The sequence below is a fragment of the Oncorhynchus clarkii genome, unplaced genomic scaffold, assembly GCF_045791955.1.
Source record: "Oncorhynchus clarkii lewisi isolate Uvic-CL-2024 unplaced genomic scaffold, UVic_Ocla_1.0 unplaced_contig_2541_pilon_pilon, whole genome shotgun sequence".
NCBI classification, from domain to species: domain Eukaryota; kingdom Metazoa; phylum Chordata; class Actinopteri; order Salmoniformes; family Salmonidae; genus Oncorhynchus; species Oncorhynchus clarkii.
The window spans coordinates 71,407-87,779 of NW_027258132.1; the positions used below are offsets into that span (position 1 = coordinate 71,407).

The 16,373-nt window shown below is 46.6% G+C and overlaps 2 protein-coding genes across 2 annotated transcripts in view; one reads left to right on the forward strand and one right to left on the reverse strand.

The window, feature by feature from the left end:
- The window catches only part of LOC139395764 (ribonucleases P/MRP protein subunit POP1-like), a 33,189-nt gene extending 24,627 nt beyond the window's left edge, over positions 1-8,562 (reverse strand). The window contains exons 1-5 of the mRNA XM_071143122.1: positions 8,499-8,562; positions 7,898-8,164; positions 7,461-7,636; positions 6,446-6,706; positions 1,265-1,352 (exon numbers count right to left, since the gene is read on the reverse strand). Coding sequence (XP_070999223.1) covers positions 1,265-1,352; positions 6,446-6,706; positions 7,461-7,636; positions 7,898-8,153 — 781 coding nt within the window. The 5' untranslated portion in view covers positions 8,154-8,164; positions 8,499-8,562. The remainder of the gene's footprint in view (positions 1-1,264; positions 1,353-6,445; positions 6,707-7,460; positions 7,637-7,897; positions 8,165-8,498) is intronic.
- A 296-nt stretch (positions 8,563-8,858) lies between these two features.
- Positions 8,859-16,060, forward strand: LOC139395763 (2-iminobutanoate/2-iminopropanoate deaminase-like). Its single transcript, XM_071143121.1, has 6 exons — positions 8,859-9,035; positions 9,942-10,047; positions 14,331-14,385; positions 14,478-14,546; positions 15,596-15,651; positions 15,832-16,060. Exons 1-6 carry the CDS (start codon positions 8,971-8,973, stop codon positions 15,889-15,891), a joined length of 411 nt encoding a protein of 136 aa, XP_070999222.1. The 5' UTR covers positions 8,859-8,970; the 3' UTR covers positions 15,892-16,060.
- Positions 16,061-16,373: the final 313 nt, after the last annotated feature.

Consider the following 16,373-nt stretch of genomic DNA (forward strand, 5'->3'; position numbering starts at 1 on the left):
CATGCCGTCTACCTCGTACCATCTAAAGCGCAGCATGCCGTCTACCTCGTACCATCTAAAGCGCAGCATGCCGTCTACCTCGTACCATCTAAAGCGCAGCATGCCGTCTACCTCGTACCATCTAAAGTGCAGCATGCCGTCTACCTCGTACCATCTAAAGCGCAGCATGCCGTCTACCTCGTACCATCTAAACCGCAGCATGCCGTCTACCTCGTACCATTTAAAGCGCAGCATGCCGTCTACCTCGTACCATCTAAAGCGCAGCATGCCGTCTACCTCGTACCATTTAAAGCGCAGCATGCCGTCTACCTCGTACCATCTAAAACGCAGCATGCCGTCTACCTCGTACCATCTAAAGCGCAGCATGCCGTCTACCTCGTACCATCTAAAGCGCAGCATGCCGTCTACCTCGTACCATTTAAAGCGCAGCATGCCGTCTACCTCGTACCATCTAAAACGCAGCATGCAGTCTACCTCGTACCATCTAAAGCGCAGCATGCCGTCTACCTCGTACCACCTAAAGCGCAGCATGCCGTCTACCTCGTACCATCTAAAACGCAGCATGACGTCTACCTCGTACCATCTAAAACGCAGCATGCCGTCTACCTCGTACCATCTAAAACGCAGCATGCCGTCTACCTCGTACCATCTAAAACGCAGCATGACGTCTACCTCGTACCGTCTACCTCGTACCATCTAAAGCGCAGCATGCCGTCTACCTCGTACCATCTAAAGCGCAGCATGCCGTCTACCTCGTACCACCTAAAGCGCAGCATGCCGTCTACCTCGTACCATCTAAAGCGCAGCATGCCGTCTACCTCGTACCACCTAAAGCGCAGCATGCCGTCTACCTCGTACCATCTAAAGCGCAGCATGCCGTCTACCTCGTACCATCTAAAGCGCAGCATGCCGTCTACCTCGTACCATCTAAAGCGCAGCATGCCGTCTACCTCGTACCATCTAAAGCGCAGCATGCCGTCTACCTCGTACCACCTAAAGCGCAGCATGCCGTCTACCTCGTACCATCTAAAGCGCAGCATGCCGTCTACCTCGTACCATCTAAAGCGCAGCATGCCGTCTACCTCGTACCACCTAAAGCGCAGCATGCCGTCTACCTCGTACCATCTAAAACGCAGCATGCCGTCTACCTCGTACCATCTAAAACGCAGCATGACATCTACCTCGTACCATCTAAAACGCAGCATGATTGACAATTGTGGTTGTTTGTTTGTTGAGGAGGGAAAACACGAAAGCAAGTACTTACCAGTTTCCTTGCTGGTCAGCTTAGACAGAGCAGCTAACAGCTGTTCCCCTGGCCCCTGTAACTCCACACAGCAGTAGTACGACATGTCCTGGGTGGGGGGGGGGGGACAGTATGTAACCCAAAGTGAATCCTCTAACACTTCAAAATATAATTTTACAGTTTGGAAACCGCCAAAAGACAAATTTACCAAAATGCTGTATTCATATCTGATCACACAGCAAACATTTAAAGTGGCTGTCGCTCATGTTCGTACCGTGTGAACACCAGACCTGAGTAGAAAACAGTTAATTTATTATATACTTTAGAGACTACTATTGTAGAGATCCCACAGTAAACCTATTAGAACTGTTACAGAGACTACTGTTGTAGAGATCCCACAGTAAACCTATTAGAACTGTTACAGAGACTACTGTTGTAGAGATCCCACAGTAAACCTATTAGAACTGTTACAGAGACTACTATTGTAGAGATCCCACAGTAAACCTATTAGAACTGTTACGGAGACTACTATTGTAGAGATCCCACAGTAAACCTATTAGAACTGTTACAGAGACTACTATTGTAGAGATCCCACAGTAAACCTATTAGAACTGTTACAGAGACTACTATTGTAGAGATCCCACAGTAAACCTATTAGAACTGTTACAGAGACTACTATTGTAGAGATCCCACAGTAAACCTATTAGAACTGTTACAGAGACTACTATTGTAGAGATCCCACAGTAAACCTATTAGAAGAACGTCAAGTGTTACTGTATTATATTATGCCTGTATTTTAGTCATTCTGAAACTGTTGTACTTTGAATGTTAAGATGATTCATGTCCCCCACTGTTGTCTAGATCTAGCTCAATGTTAAGATGAGTCCATGTCCCCCACTGTTGTCTAGATCTAGCTCAATGTTAAGATGAGTCCATGTCCCCCACTGTTGTCTAGATCTAGCTCAATGTTAAGGTGATTCATATCCCCCACTGTTGTCTAGATCTAGCTCAATGTTAAGGTGATTCATGTCCCCCACTGTTGTCTAGATCTAGCTCAATGTTAAGATGAGTCCATGTCCCCCACTGTTGTCTAGATCTAGCTCAATGTTAAGATGATTCATGTCCCCCACTGTTGTCTAGATCTAGCTCAATGTTAAGATGATTCATGTCCCCCACTGTTACCTAGATCTAGCTCAATGTTAAGATGATTCATGTCCCCCACTGCTGTCTAGATCTAGCTCAATGTTAAGATGATTCATGTCCCCCACTGTTGTCTAGATCTAGCTCAATGTTAAGATGATTCATGTCCCCCACTGCTGTCTAGATCTAGCTCAATGTTAAGATGATTCATGTCCCCCACTGTTGTCTAGATCTAGCTCAATGTTAAGATGATTCATGTCCCCCACTGTTACCTAGATCTAGCTCAATGTTAAGATGAGTCCATGTCCCCCACTGCTGTCTAGATCTAGCTCAATGTTAAGATGATTCATGTCCCCCACTGTTGTCTAGATCTAGCTCAATGTTAAGATGATTCATGTCCCCCACTGTTGTCTAGATCTAGCTCAATGTTAAGATGAGTCCATGTCCCCCACTGTTGTCTAGATCTAGCTCAATGTTAAGATGATTCATGTCCCCCACTGCTGTCTAGATCTAGCTCAATGTTAAGATGATTCATGTCCCCCACTGTTACCTAGATCTAGCTCAATGTTAAGATGATTCATGTCCCCCACTGCTGTCTAGATCTAGCTCAATGTTAAGATGATTCATGTCCCCCACTGTTGTCTAGATCTAGCTCAATGTTAAGATGATTCATGTCCCCCACTGTTACCTAGATCTAGCTCAATGTTAAGATGAGTCCATGTCCCCCACTGCTGTCTAGATCTAGCTCAATGTTAAGATGATTCATGTCCCCCACTGTTGTCTAGATCTAGCTCAATGTTAAGATGATTCATGTCCCCCACTGTTGTCTAGATCTAGCTCAATGTTAAGATGAGTCCATGTCCCCCACTGTTACCTAGATATAGCTCAATGTTAAGATGAGTCCATGTCCCCCACTGTTACCTAGATCTAGCTCAATGTTAAGATGAGTCCATGTCCCCCACTGTTACCTAGATCTAGCTCAATGTTAAGATGATTCATGTCCCCCACTGTTGTCTAGATCTAGCTCAATGTTAAGGTGATTCATATCCCTCACTGTTACCTAGATCTAGCTCAATGTTAAGATGATTCATGTCCCCCACTGTTACCTAGATCTAGCTCAATGTTAAGGTGATTCATGTCCCCCACTGTCACCTAGATCTAGCTCAATGTTAAGATGATTCATGTCCCCCACTGCTGTCTAGATCTAGCTCAATGTTAAGATGATTCATGTCCCACACTGCTGTCTAGATCTAGCTCAATGTTAAGATGATTCATGTCCCCCACTGTTACCTAGATCTAGCTCAATGTTAAGATGATTCATGTCCCCCACTGCTGTCTAGATCTAGCTCAATGTTAAGATGATTCATGTCCCCCACTGTTACCTAGATCTAGCTCAATGTTAAGGTGATTCATGTCCCCCACTGTTACCTAGATCTAGCTCAATGTTAAGGTGATTCATGTCCCCCACTGTCACCTAGATCTAGCTCAATGTTAAGATGATTCATGTCCCCCACTGCTGTCTAGATCTAGCTCAATGTTAAGATGATTCATGTCCCACACTGCTGTCTAGATCTAGCTCAATGTTAAGGTGATTCATATCCCTCACTGTTACCTAGATCTAGCTCAATGTTAAGGTGATTCATATCCCCCACTGTCACCTAGATCTAGCTCAATGTTAAGATGATTCATGTCCCCCACTGCTGTCTAGATCTAGCTCAATGTTAAGATGATTCATGTCCCCCACTGCTGTCTAGATCTAGCTCAATGTTAAGATGATTCATGTCCCCCACTGCTGTCTAGATCTAGCTCAATGTTAAGGTGATTCATGTCCCCCACTGCTGTCTAGATCTAGCTCAATGTTAAGATGATTCATGTCCCCCACTGCTGTCTAGATCTAGCTCAATGTTAAGATGATTCATGTCCCCCACTGCTGTCTAGATCTAGCTCAATGTTAAGATGATTCATGTCCCCCACTGCTGTCTAGATCTAGCTCAATGTTAAGATGAGTCCATGTCCCCCACTGCTGTCTAGATCTAGCTCAATGTTAAGATGAGTCCATGTCCCCCACTGTTGTCTAGATCTAGCTCAATGTTAAGATGATTCATGTCCCCCACTGTTACCTAGATCTAGCTCAATGTTAAGATGATTCATGTCCCCCACTGTTACCTAGATCTAGCTCAATGTTAAGATGATTCATGTCCCCCACTGCTGTCTAGATCTAGCTCAATGTTAAGATGATTCATGTCCCCCACTGTTACCTAGATCTAGCTCAATGTTAAGATGATTCATATCCCTCACTGTTACCTAGATCTAGCTCAATGTTAAGATGATTCATGTCCCCCACTGCTGTCTAGATCTAGCTCAATGTTAAGATGATTCATGTCCCCCACTGCTGTCTAGATCTAGCTCAATGTTAAGATGATTCATGTCCCCCACTGCTGTCTAGATCTAGCTCAATGTTAAGATGATTCATGTCCCCCACTGTTACCTAGATCTAGCTCAATGTTAAGATGAGTCCATGTCCCCCACTGCTGTCTAGATCTAGCTCAATGTTAAGATGAGTCCATGTCCCCCACTGCTGTCTAGATCTAGCTCAATGTTAAGATGATTCATGTCCCCCACTGTTGTCTAGATCTAGCTCAATGTTAAGATGATTCATGTCCCCCACTGCTGTCTAGATCTAGCTCAATGTTAAGATGAGTCCATGTCCCCCACTGTTGTCTAGATCTAGCTCAATGTTAAGATGATTCATGTCCCCCACTGTTACCTAGATCTAGCTCAATGTTAAGATGATTCATGTCCCCCACTGCTGTCTAGATCTAGCTCAATGTTAAGGTGATTCATGTCCCCCACTGCTGTCTAGATCTAGCTCAATGTTAAGGTGATTCATGTCCCCCACTGCTGTCTAGATCTAGCTCAATGTTAAGGTGATTCATGTCCCCCACTGCTGTCTAGATCTAGCTCAATGTTAAGGTGATTCATGTCCCCCACTGCTGTCTAGATCTAGCTCAATGTTAAGATGATTCATGTCCCCCACTGCTGTGTAGATCTAGCTCAATGTTAAGATGATTCATGTCCCCCACTGCTGTCTAGATCTAGCTCAATGTTAAGATGATTCATGTCCCCCACTGTTGTCTAGATCTAGCTCAATGTTAAGATGATTCATGTCCCCCACTGCTGTCTAGATCTAGCTCAATATTAAGATGATTCATGTCCCCCACTGCTGTCTAGATCTAGCTCAATATTAAGATGATTCATGTCCCCCACTGCTGTCTAGATCTAGCTCAATGTTAAGATGATTCATGTCCCCCACTGTTGGGGATCTGTATTGAAAATAGTTCCCCAGAAATGTTTTAAAATATTTCAAACTAGAGTTTTCCCAGGTCTGGAGAACTCCTAACCTTATTGAGCAGTAATTTAAAACTAGAGTTTTCCCAGGTCTGGAGAACTCCTAACCTTATTGAGCAGTAATTTAAAACTAGAGTTATCCCAGGTCTGGAGAACTCCTAACCTTATTGAGCAGTAATTTAAAACTAGAGTTATCCCAGGTCTGGAGAACTCCTAACCTTATTGAGCAGTAATTTAAAACTAGAGTTTTCCCAGGTCTGGAGAACTCCTAACCTTATTGAGCAGTAATTCGAACAGGACCCTATAAAATCAGTCAATCAAATCAAAATGTATTTCCTATCAGTTGTCCCAAAGTGCTTCCCAGATATCCAGCCTCAAAAAGCCTCGGTGGGTATAGACACTAACCTGTAGTAGACAGTGGGAGCTCATGGCTCTGTAGCAGGCTCTGTAACACTTGTAGGTTGGCCTGTCTCCCAGATATCCAGCCTCGGTGGGTATAGACACTAACCTGTAGGAGACAGTGGGAGCTCATGGCTCTGTAGCAGGCTCTGTAACACTTGTAGGTTGGCCTGTCTCCCAGATATCCAGCCTCGGTGGGTATAGACACTAACCTGTAGTAGACAGTGGGAGCTCATGGCTCTGTAGCAGGCTCTGTAACACTTGTAGGTTGGCCTGTCTCCCAGATATCCAGCCTCGGTAGGTAAAGACACTAACCTGTAGTAGACAGTGGGAGCTCATGGCTCTGTAGCAGGCTCTGTAACACTTGTAGGTTGGCCTGTCTCCCAGACAGTAGCCCCATCTCTTGACCATGTGGAAGCGCTTGGCGTGCCAGATGTGCGTCTCCAGCCACAGGTTCTTCCGCTGGCGACGGTTGAACTCCAGAAGCATGTTGCCGTGGCGACGCCGGGCTTTACGGCTCTTGCTCTTGGACGGTTCCTTCTTCACCTTCTGACCAGCCTTCTGACTCTTCTCCAACTGGACCAGAGAGGAAACATACAGGATGTTTATATTAGTCTGGTTCTAGGTGTGGCTAGTCCAGCTCTAGGTGTGACTGGTCCGGCCCTAGGTGTGACCGGTCCGGCTCTAGGTGTGACCGGTCCGGCTCTAGGTGTGACCGGTCCGGCTCTAGGTGTGACCGGTCCGGCTCTAGGTGTGACCGGTCCGGCTCTAGGTGTGACCGGTCCGGCTCTAGGTGTGACCGGTCCGGCTCTAGGTGTGGCCGGTCCGGCTCTAGGTGTGGCCGGTCCGGCTCTAGGTGTGGCCGGTCCGGCTCTAGGTGTGGCCGGTCCGGCTCTAGGTGTGGCCGGTCTGGCTCTAGGTGTGACCAGTCCGGCTCTAGGTGTGGCCAGTCCGGCTCTAGGTGTGGCCAGTCCGGCTCTAGGTGTGACTAGTCCGGCTCTAGGTGTGACCAGTCCTTCCTCCATGTATGGACATGACAATAACAGAGACAGATCTGGGACCATGCTTTAAAGTCAAGAGAGAGAAAGGACGCGTTTCACTGTGACTGAGTGTGTGTGACTGAGTGTGTGTGACTGAGTGTGTGTGACTGAGTGCGTGTGACTGAGTGCGTGTGACTGAGTGCGTGTGACTGAGTGCGTGTGACTGACTGGGTGCGTGTGTGACTGGGTGCGTGTGTGTGTGACTGGGTGCGTGTGTGTGTGACTGGGTGCGTGTGTGTGTGACTGGGTGCGTGTGTGTGTGACTAAGTGTGTTACTTAGACAAACCCACCATGTTGTTGGCCATGTCTCTCAGCCTGCAGGGCAGTCTCTTGGTGTTATGACTCATAGCCCTCCTCCTCATGTGTTTAGGAAGAGCTCCAAACACATGGGAGCTGCCTGTTGTCTTGGTGACGGCCATCAACATGGCGTTCACCTCTGCAGCCCGGGCCTTGGCAAACGCTGAGGCTGAGGAGAGGAGGCACAGCACAGCACCACACATCACAAAAGACTGGCTGGGAGTCAATGGGTTGGAGCATCAGACATTATATTTACTCATTCTAAATGCCATTTGAATTGAATGTAATAAAAGCTGTTGATTTACAGCTGGTTCAACATCGACATGCAGAAGTGCTCAGTTAGAACCTGTATCTGTTTAAAAACCCATCGAGACATGAGCATCCTTTTAAAATACATTTGACAACTGTATGCAGAGGAAGGTGTTCTTACCAGTGATGTGTGTGGGCAGAGCCTGCGGGTATCCCCCGTGTCCTTCTCTCTGGTGGCCCCGGACCCAACCCCCTCCCTGGGCATGGCCAGAGTGGGAGGACCCCTGGCCCCATGGATGTGGAGACAGATCACGGCCTCGACCTGTATGAGTGTCCCCTCCGTTCCTCCAGTGTGAGCTGCCCTGGGAGGAATAGGTGACGTTGATCGGCTGGTTCCTCATCTTCTTATCGCGCATCCTGTGCTTGGCTGTAGACATTTTTGATAGCTCTGCAGAAAATAAACATGACTCATTGATAATAAGGCTAGTGGTGCTGTCAAAAATGATCCTATCGTGGGACACGAGCAGGCTACTAGCTACGATTTAAGAGTGAATTGCACTGTCACTGATCGGATGTTATTGTCAGCAAACCTTTGAAAGACTATCAATCTCCACCTCAGCAGTATAGCTAGCTAAATTAGCTACTTAGCAAGCTTGATACACATTGGGACATCATGCGACTACTTTGCATGACACAAACAGGCTACGCCAACGAGTTTTATGAAGTTATCCACTTCCATCACACCACAGTGTATTTGTAAAGGTAACTGAAAATATATTCACTTTCAAATCCTGAATGGAGGAACAGTGATATTTCAAAACCACGCCGTAAACTCACATTTACGTCTACAGCTCTTCCGCATAAATATGACGTGTATCTTGTTCCGGTTAAATTGTGTTCATGGGAAACGTAGTATATAGTAGATATTTTGAAAATGTTATTTAAACTTTATTTATGTAGTAGATATATTTAGTCGCGTCAATAAAATATGGCAAAATTGTCAGAAAATAAATGACACTTTCTGAATTTAGCGTCATTTTGGTTTTTGGGCAAGAATTAGTACCCTGCCAATACCCACAACGATTACAATGATATAAGTTGTGGGTCTAATGAAACTCCTAGGCCCGTTTAGTTGAGACTTTACGGTAGTAGACGCGCTCCACCAGCTGATCTGTCATTTCAGACCTCCACGGGCTTCAGAGCAGGAACTTCTTTGTTTTAAGTGAAGACTTTTTTTTGTGTCCAATTCTAATCATGTCTTCGATCATCAGGAAGATAATCAACACCACTAAAGCGCCAGCAGCTATCGGGCCGTACAGGTAAGTGGTCTGTGCAGCCTTTATCACACTGTTGATCTGAAGGTGTTGAACTATTTTTTTTTTTAAAATCAAATCAAATCAAATTGATCGCATACACATATTTAGCAAGATGCTATTGTGGTTGTAGCGAAATGCTGGTGTTCCTATCTTCAACGGCGCTATAGTATCTAACAGTGCAGGAGCGCGATGTTAAATAATGGAATATAGAAATATTAGGACGAGCAATGTCGGAGTCCGGAGTATTTATGTATATATAAGAATAGTATATTCTTGTTTGCATTCATTCAGTAAGCAACTATTTTAAACATTGTTCGTGTGTCTGCGCATGGTACTATGAATCACACATGCTGTATTGGCATTTCTGTTCTGTCTGCGAAGGGACATTCGCGGTCTGTTACGGTAGGGGGTGTCACCCTTTTTACCCAATAATCGTGGGAGGTGGAGCTGTAGCGCTGCTGTAAACTAGAGAGAGAGCTTTGAGTTTTATTTCAGGGTAAAGTGCTTTTTGACTGAAGGGCCTGTGACTGGCAGAGTTGGCACAGAGGGTATGTGTTGGAATGGAGCATTCTGTGGACTGGCACTGTCGTTGCGCACTCCACGTTCCCTTAAACGCCTACTGTATTACACACTATTGTATTACATGACATTCAGAAACAGTTCCCAGTATGGTTGCTCAGTTTAACCAGTAGGTGGCAGTAAAGTATCAATTTAGATACCTGGAAAGTCAAACAACAGTGTTGTGTTCTGGATGGAAAAGACTGGGGACGTTTTATTTGTTTGTAGTAGTAGTCGTAGTGTCTATTATATCTTGACTGTGACAGAGAACAACATTTCACCTGCCCCATGTTGGTACATATCTTATCAGCTGTCCAGTCCTGTGTTCATATTCGTTGTTCTGTCTCCCAGCCAGGCGGTGGTGGTGGACAGGACCATGTACGTGTCAGGCCAGCTGGGGATGGACCCTGCCTCTGGTCAGCTGGTGGAGGGAGGGGTCCAGGCTCAGACCAAACAGGTGAGGTGAAGCTTAGAACCCGTCCCCCCGTCCCCCCTCCTCCTTCTCAGTTACAACCACAGGACATAGAACAGGGATGAAGCAGATGGGGGGGGGGGTTTGTGAAACTCACTCCTCAGACTGAAGTGTTTCCACTCTTGCGCTGCTGAATAGCTGACTCGTCAGTGGTGAGACTAGACAAGATGCTTCAGGAGATCGGTCATCAGTGGTGAGACTGGATGAGATGCTTCAGGAGGTCGGTCATCAGTGGTGAGACTGGATGAGATGCTTCAGGAGGTCGGTCATGTGTGTTTGCGAGGCAGATGTCCTAGGATCAAGCCTCGGTATTAGCTGAATCAGGAGGAAGCTGTACTCATTAAGCGACATTTTACACTCATTAGATATAAAAGTTAATTAAACATTTAGGAATAGAATTACCCCAAACAATCTCTTCTCAGGTAGCCTAGTGGTTAGAGTGTAGAGGCGATAGGTAGCCTAGTGGTTAGAGTGTATGGGCGGCAGGTAGCCTAGTGGTTAGTGTATGGGCGGCAGGTAGCCTAGTGGTTAGAGTGTATGGGCGACAGGTAGCCTAGTGGTTAGAGTGTATGGGCGACAGGTAGCATAATGGTTAGAGTGTAGGGGCGGCAGGTAGCCTAGTGGTTAGAGTGTTGGGCCAGTAACCGAAAGGTTGCTGGATCGAATCCCTGAGTTGACTGGGTACAAATTTGTCATTCTGCCACTGAGCAAGGCAGTTAACCCATTGTTCCCCTGAACAACAACAGTTAACCCACTGTTTCCCTGAACAAGACAGTTAACCCACTGTTCCCCTGAACAAGACAGTTAACCCACTGTTCCCTTGAACAAGGCAGATAGTTAACCCACTGTTCCCCTGAACAAGGCAGATAGTTAACCCATTGTTCCCCTGAACAAGGCAGACAGTTAACCCATTGTTCCCCTGAACAAGGCAGGCAGTTAACCCATTGTTCCCCTGAACAAGGCAGTTAACCCATTGTTCCCCTGAACAAGGCAGTTAACCCATTGTTCCCCTGAACAAGGCAGTTAACCCACTGTTCCCCTGAGCAAGACAGTTAACCCATTGTTCCCCTGAACAAGACAGTTAACCCACTGTTCCCCTGAGCAAGACAGTTAACCCACTGTTCCCCTGAACAAGACAGTTAACCCACTGTTCCCCTGAACAAGACAGTTAACCCACTGTTCCCTTGAACAAGGCAGATAGTTAACCCACTGTTCCCCTGAACAAGGCAGATAGTTAACCCATTGTTCCCCTGAACAAGGCAGACAGTTAACCCATTGTTCCCCTGAACAAGGCAGTTAACCCATTGTTCCCCTGAACAAGGCAGTTAACCCACTGTTCCCCTGAACAAGGCAGACAGTTAACCCATTGTTCCCCTGAACAAGGCAGACAGTTAACCCATTGTTCCCCTGAACAAGACAGTTAACCCACTGTTCCCCTGAGCAAGACAGTTAACCCACTGTTCCCCTGAGCAAGACAGTTAACCCACTGTTCCCCTGAACAAGACAGTTAACCCACTGTTCCCCTGAACAAGACAGTTAACCCACTGTTCCCTTGAACAAGGCAGATAGTTAACCCACTGTTCCCCTGAACAAGGCAGATAGTTAACCCATTGTTCCCCTGAACAAGGCAGACAGTTAACCCATTGTTCCCCTGAACAAGGCAGTTAACCCACTGTTCCCCTGAACAAGGCAGACAGTTAACCCATTGTTCCCCTGAACAAGGCAGACAGTTAACCCATTGTTCCCCTGAACAAGGCAGACAGTTAACCCATTGTTCCCCTGAACAAGGCAGTTAACCCACTGTTCCCCTGAACAAGGCAGTTAACCCACTGTTCCCCTGAACAAGGCAGTTAACCCACTGTTCCCCTGAACAAGGCAGTTAACCCACTGTTCCCCTGAACAAGGCAGTTAACCCACAGTTCCCCTGAACAAGATAGTTAACCCATTGTTCCCCTGAACAAAGCAGTTAACCCATTGTTCCCCTGAACAAGGCAGTTAACCCACTGTTCCCCTGAACAAGGCAGTTAACCCACTGTTCCCCTGAACAAGGCAGTTAACCCACTGTTCCCCTGAACAAGGCAGTTAACCCACTGTTCCCCTGAACAAGGCAGTTAACCCACTGTTCCCCGGAACAAGACAATTAACCCACTGTTCCCCTGAACAAGACAATTAACCCATTGTTCCCCTGAACAAGACAGTTAACCCACTGTTCCCCTGAGCAAGACAGTTAACCCACTGTTCCCCTGAGCAAGACAGTTAACCCACTGTTCCCCTGAACAAGACAGTTAACCCACTGTTCCCCTGAACAAGACAGTTAACCCACTGTTCCCTTGAACAAGGCAGATAATTAACCCACTGTTCCCCTGAACAAGGCAGATAGTTAACCCATTGTTCCCCTGAACAAGGCAGACAGTTAACCCATTGTTCCCCTGAACAAGGCAGTTAACCCATTGTTCCCCTGAACAAGGCAGTTAACCCACTGTTCCCCTGAACAAGGCAGACAGTTAACCCATTGTTCCCCTGAACAAGGCAGACAGTTAACCCATTGTTCCCCTGAACAAGACAGTTAACCCACTGTTCCCCTGAGCAAGACAGTTAACCCACTGTTCCCCTGAGCAAGACAGTTAACCCACTGTTCCCCTGAACAAGACAGTTAACCCACTGTTCCCTTGAACAAGGCAGATAGTTAACCCACTGTTCCCCTGAACAAGGCAGATAGTTAACCCATTGTTCCCCTGAACAAGGCAGACAGTTAACCCATTGTTCCCCTGAACAAGGCAGTTAACCCATTGTTCCCCTGAACAAGGCAGTTAACCCACTGTTCCCCTGAACAAGGCCGACAGTTAACCCACTGTTCCCCTGAACAAGGCAGACAGTTAACCCATTGTTCCCCTGAACAAGGCAGACAGTTAACCCATTGTTCCCCTGAACAAGGCAGACAGTTAACCCATTGTTCCCCTGAACAAGGCAGTTAACCCACTGTTCCCCTGAACAAGGCAGTTAACCCACTGTTCCCCTGAACAAGGCAGTTAACCCACTGTTCCCCTGAACAAGGCAGTTAACCCACTGTTCCCCTGAACAAGGCAGTTAACCCACTGTTCCCCTGAACATTGCAGTTAACCCACAGTTCCCCTGAACAAGATAGTTAACCCATTGTTCCCCTGAACAAAGCAGTTAACCCATTGTTCCCCTGAACAAGGCAGTTAACCCACTGTTCCCCTGAACAAGGCAGTTAACCCACTGTTCCCCTGAACAAGGCAGTTAACCCACTGTTCCCCTGAACAAGGCAGTTAACCCACTGTTCCCCTGAACAAGGCAGTTAACCCACTGTTCCCCGGAACAAGACAATTAACCCACTGTTCCCCTGAACAAGACAATTAACCCACTGTTCCCCTGAACAAGGCAGTTAACCCACTGTTCCCCTGAACAAGACAGTTAACCCACAGTTCCCCTGAACAAGACAGTTAACCCACTGTTCCCCTGAACAAGACAGTTAACCCACTATTCCCCTGAACAAGACAGTTAACCCACAGTTCCCCTGAACAAGACAGTTAACCCACTGTTCCCCTGAACAAGACAGTTAACCCACTGTTCCCCTGAACAAGACAGTTAACCCACTGTTCCCCTGAACAAGACAGTTAACCCACAGTTCCCCTGAACAACACAGTTAACCCACTGTTCCCCTGAACAAGGCAGTTAACCCACTGTTCCCCTGAACAAGGCAGTTAACCCACTGTTCCCCGGAACAAGACAATTAACCCACTGTTCCCCTGAACAAGACAATTAACCCACTGTTCCCCTGAACAAGGCAGTTAACCCACTGTTCCCCTGAACAAGACAGTTAACCCACTGTTCCCCTGAACAAGGCAGTTAACCCACTGTTCCCCTGAACAAGGCAGTTAACCCACTGTTCCCCTGAACAAGGCAGTTAACCCACTGTTCCCCTGAACAAGGCAGTTAACCCACTGTTCCCCTGAACAAGGCAGTTAACCCACTGTTCCCCTGAACAAGGCAGTTAACCCACTGTTCCCCTGAACAAGACAGTTAACCCACTGTTCCCCTGAACAAGGCAGTTAACCCATTGTTCCCCTGAACAAGACAGTTAACCCATTGTTCCCCTGAACAAGACAGTTAACCCACTGTTCCCCTGAACAAGGCAGTTAACCCATTGTTCCCCGGGCGCCGTGGAAGTCGATTGTGGCAATTAAATGCGGAAGACACATTTCAGTTGAATGCATTCCCTTTCCCTCTATTTCTATCCCATACAGGCTCTGGTAAACATGGGGGAGATCCTGAAAGAAGCAGGGTGTGGATATGACAGTGGTAAGTTATGATGTTTTTATAAAAACTTGTATTAGATGTTTATAAACTGTATCTAGCAAAACCATGAATTTCCTGATTTTCTTTTCCCACAGTCGTGAAAACCACGGTTCTTTTGGCTGACATGAATGACTTCGTCAGTGTGAATGATGTCTATAAAACATGTAAGTTTCTCTGTTGTTGGGATCCTTCCTGTTGAATATTCATGTTGTTGGGATCCTTCCTGTTGAATATTCATGTTGTTGGGATCCTTCCTGTTGGATTCTCTGAATATTCATGTTGATGGGATCCTTCTTGTTGAATCCTCTAAATATCCATATTGTTGGGATCCTCCTTGTTTTGTTATGCTGATATGTATTAGAAGTATTCTGAAGGTTATCTGGCACTTCACATAGTGTCCACAAGGTGTCACTTTCCCAAGAGACTGAGTATGGTATGTAAGGGAGGCACACTTCATAGTGTCCACAAGGTGTCACTGTTTCCCAAGAGACTGAGTATGGTATGTAAGGGAGGTAGGGATGATCATTTTGCGGCACTTCCCTTGAGTAGCTTTGAGCACTGCCATGACAGTGACTGGAGTTAAAGGTACCTACCTTCATACAGATTCAGTCAGCATCTAAACCTCACTGACCTGATTGACAAGCCGTGTCTGTCTACGTAAGATGAGTCCCTAACAACTTGGACTGCATGTTGGTTAAGGGCTCTGTACTGCAGCGCCAGCTGTGCCACCAGAGACTCTGGGTTCGCGACCAGGCTCTGTCGTAACCGGCCGCGACCGGGAGGTCCGTGGGGCGACGCACAATTGGCCTAGCGTCGCCCGGGTTAGGGAGGGATTGGTCGGTAGGGATCTCCTTGTCTCATCGCGCACCAGCGACTCCTGTGGCGGGCCGGGCACAGTGCGCGCTAACCAAGGTCGCCAGGTGCACGGTGTTTCCTCCGACACATTGGTGCGGCTGGCTTCCGGGTTGGATGCGCGCTGTGTTAAGAAGCAGTGCGGCTTGGTTGGGTTGTGTATCGGAGGACGCATTACCTTTTAACCTTCGTCTCTCCCGTGCCTGTACGGGAGTTGTAGCGATGAGACAAAACAATTGGATACCACGAAATTGGGGAGAAAACGGGGTAATTTTTTGTTTTTAAATAGATAAAAAATGACGTTTAATTAAGTCTTGTATCAGATCTACAGTATGTAACCATGTCTGTGTTCCTCTTTTAGTTTTCAGCAGTAGCTTCCCAGCTAGGGCTGCCTACCAGGTCGCTGCTCTGCCCAGGGTGAGGATCTGACGCTTCGTCTCGTTACACTGTTTCCATGGCGATACAGAACCTAACCATGTGATGTTACTGACAACAAACCTGAGAAGTACTTGAATGCTATTTTTGTCTCTGTCTCTCTGTGTGTCTCTGTCTCTCTCTCTCTCTCTCTCTCTGTGTGTGTCTCTGTCTCTCTCTCAGGGTGGGCTTGTAGAGATTGAAGCTGTTGCTGTTCTGGGCCCTCTGACTGAGGTCTCTTGATGTAGCCTAAACGTCAGCGACAGAACAGGAAAAAAATCAACAACTCCCATGTCCCATAAAATGACGTGCCATCACAATACCAGCGTATAGTGAATCATTTCCATTGGTTAAGATGGTCCAATAAAACATCACTTCCTGTTTAAAAATAAAGTCAAAACAAATGAATAGAATGTATGTAGCTATTTTCCAAATGATTTAAACCACTGAGTGAGTTTATTGGTGAATAAATCTGTGACATTTTGTAGAAGACTGTTGCAGGTTCTACAGCATCATTCTTATTGGCTGCTGAGGACCTACGTGATGAGGTAATGGTTCTGGTACTTCCTGACTGACAACGGTTGCTCACCACATCAACTGTGCAGTCGGTCATCAGATGATGTGGGTTAGCTGATATGTTAACTACCTATCCAGGTATCAGGTGATGTGGGTTAGCTGATACATTAACTACCTATTCAGGTATCAGATGACTATATCAGATGTGG

Coding starts and splice junctions, on each gene's coding strand:
- LOC139395763 (XM_071143121.1), top strand. CDS start 8,971: ATGTCTTCGATCATCAGGAAGATAATCAACACCACTAAAGCGCCAGCA. Junction 14,386..14,477: donor AGGGTGTGGATATGACAGTG/GTAAGTTATGAT, acceptor CTTTTCCCACAG/TCGTGAAAACCACGGTTCTT. Junction 14,547..15,595: donor GAATGATGTCTATAAAACAT/GTAAGTTTCTCT, acceptor TTCCTCTTTTAG/TTTTCAGCAGTAGCTTCCCA.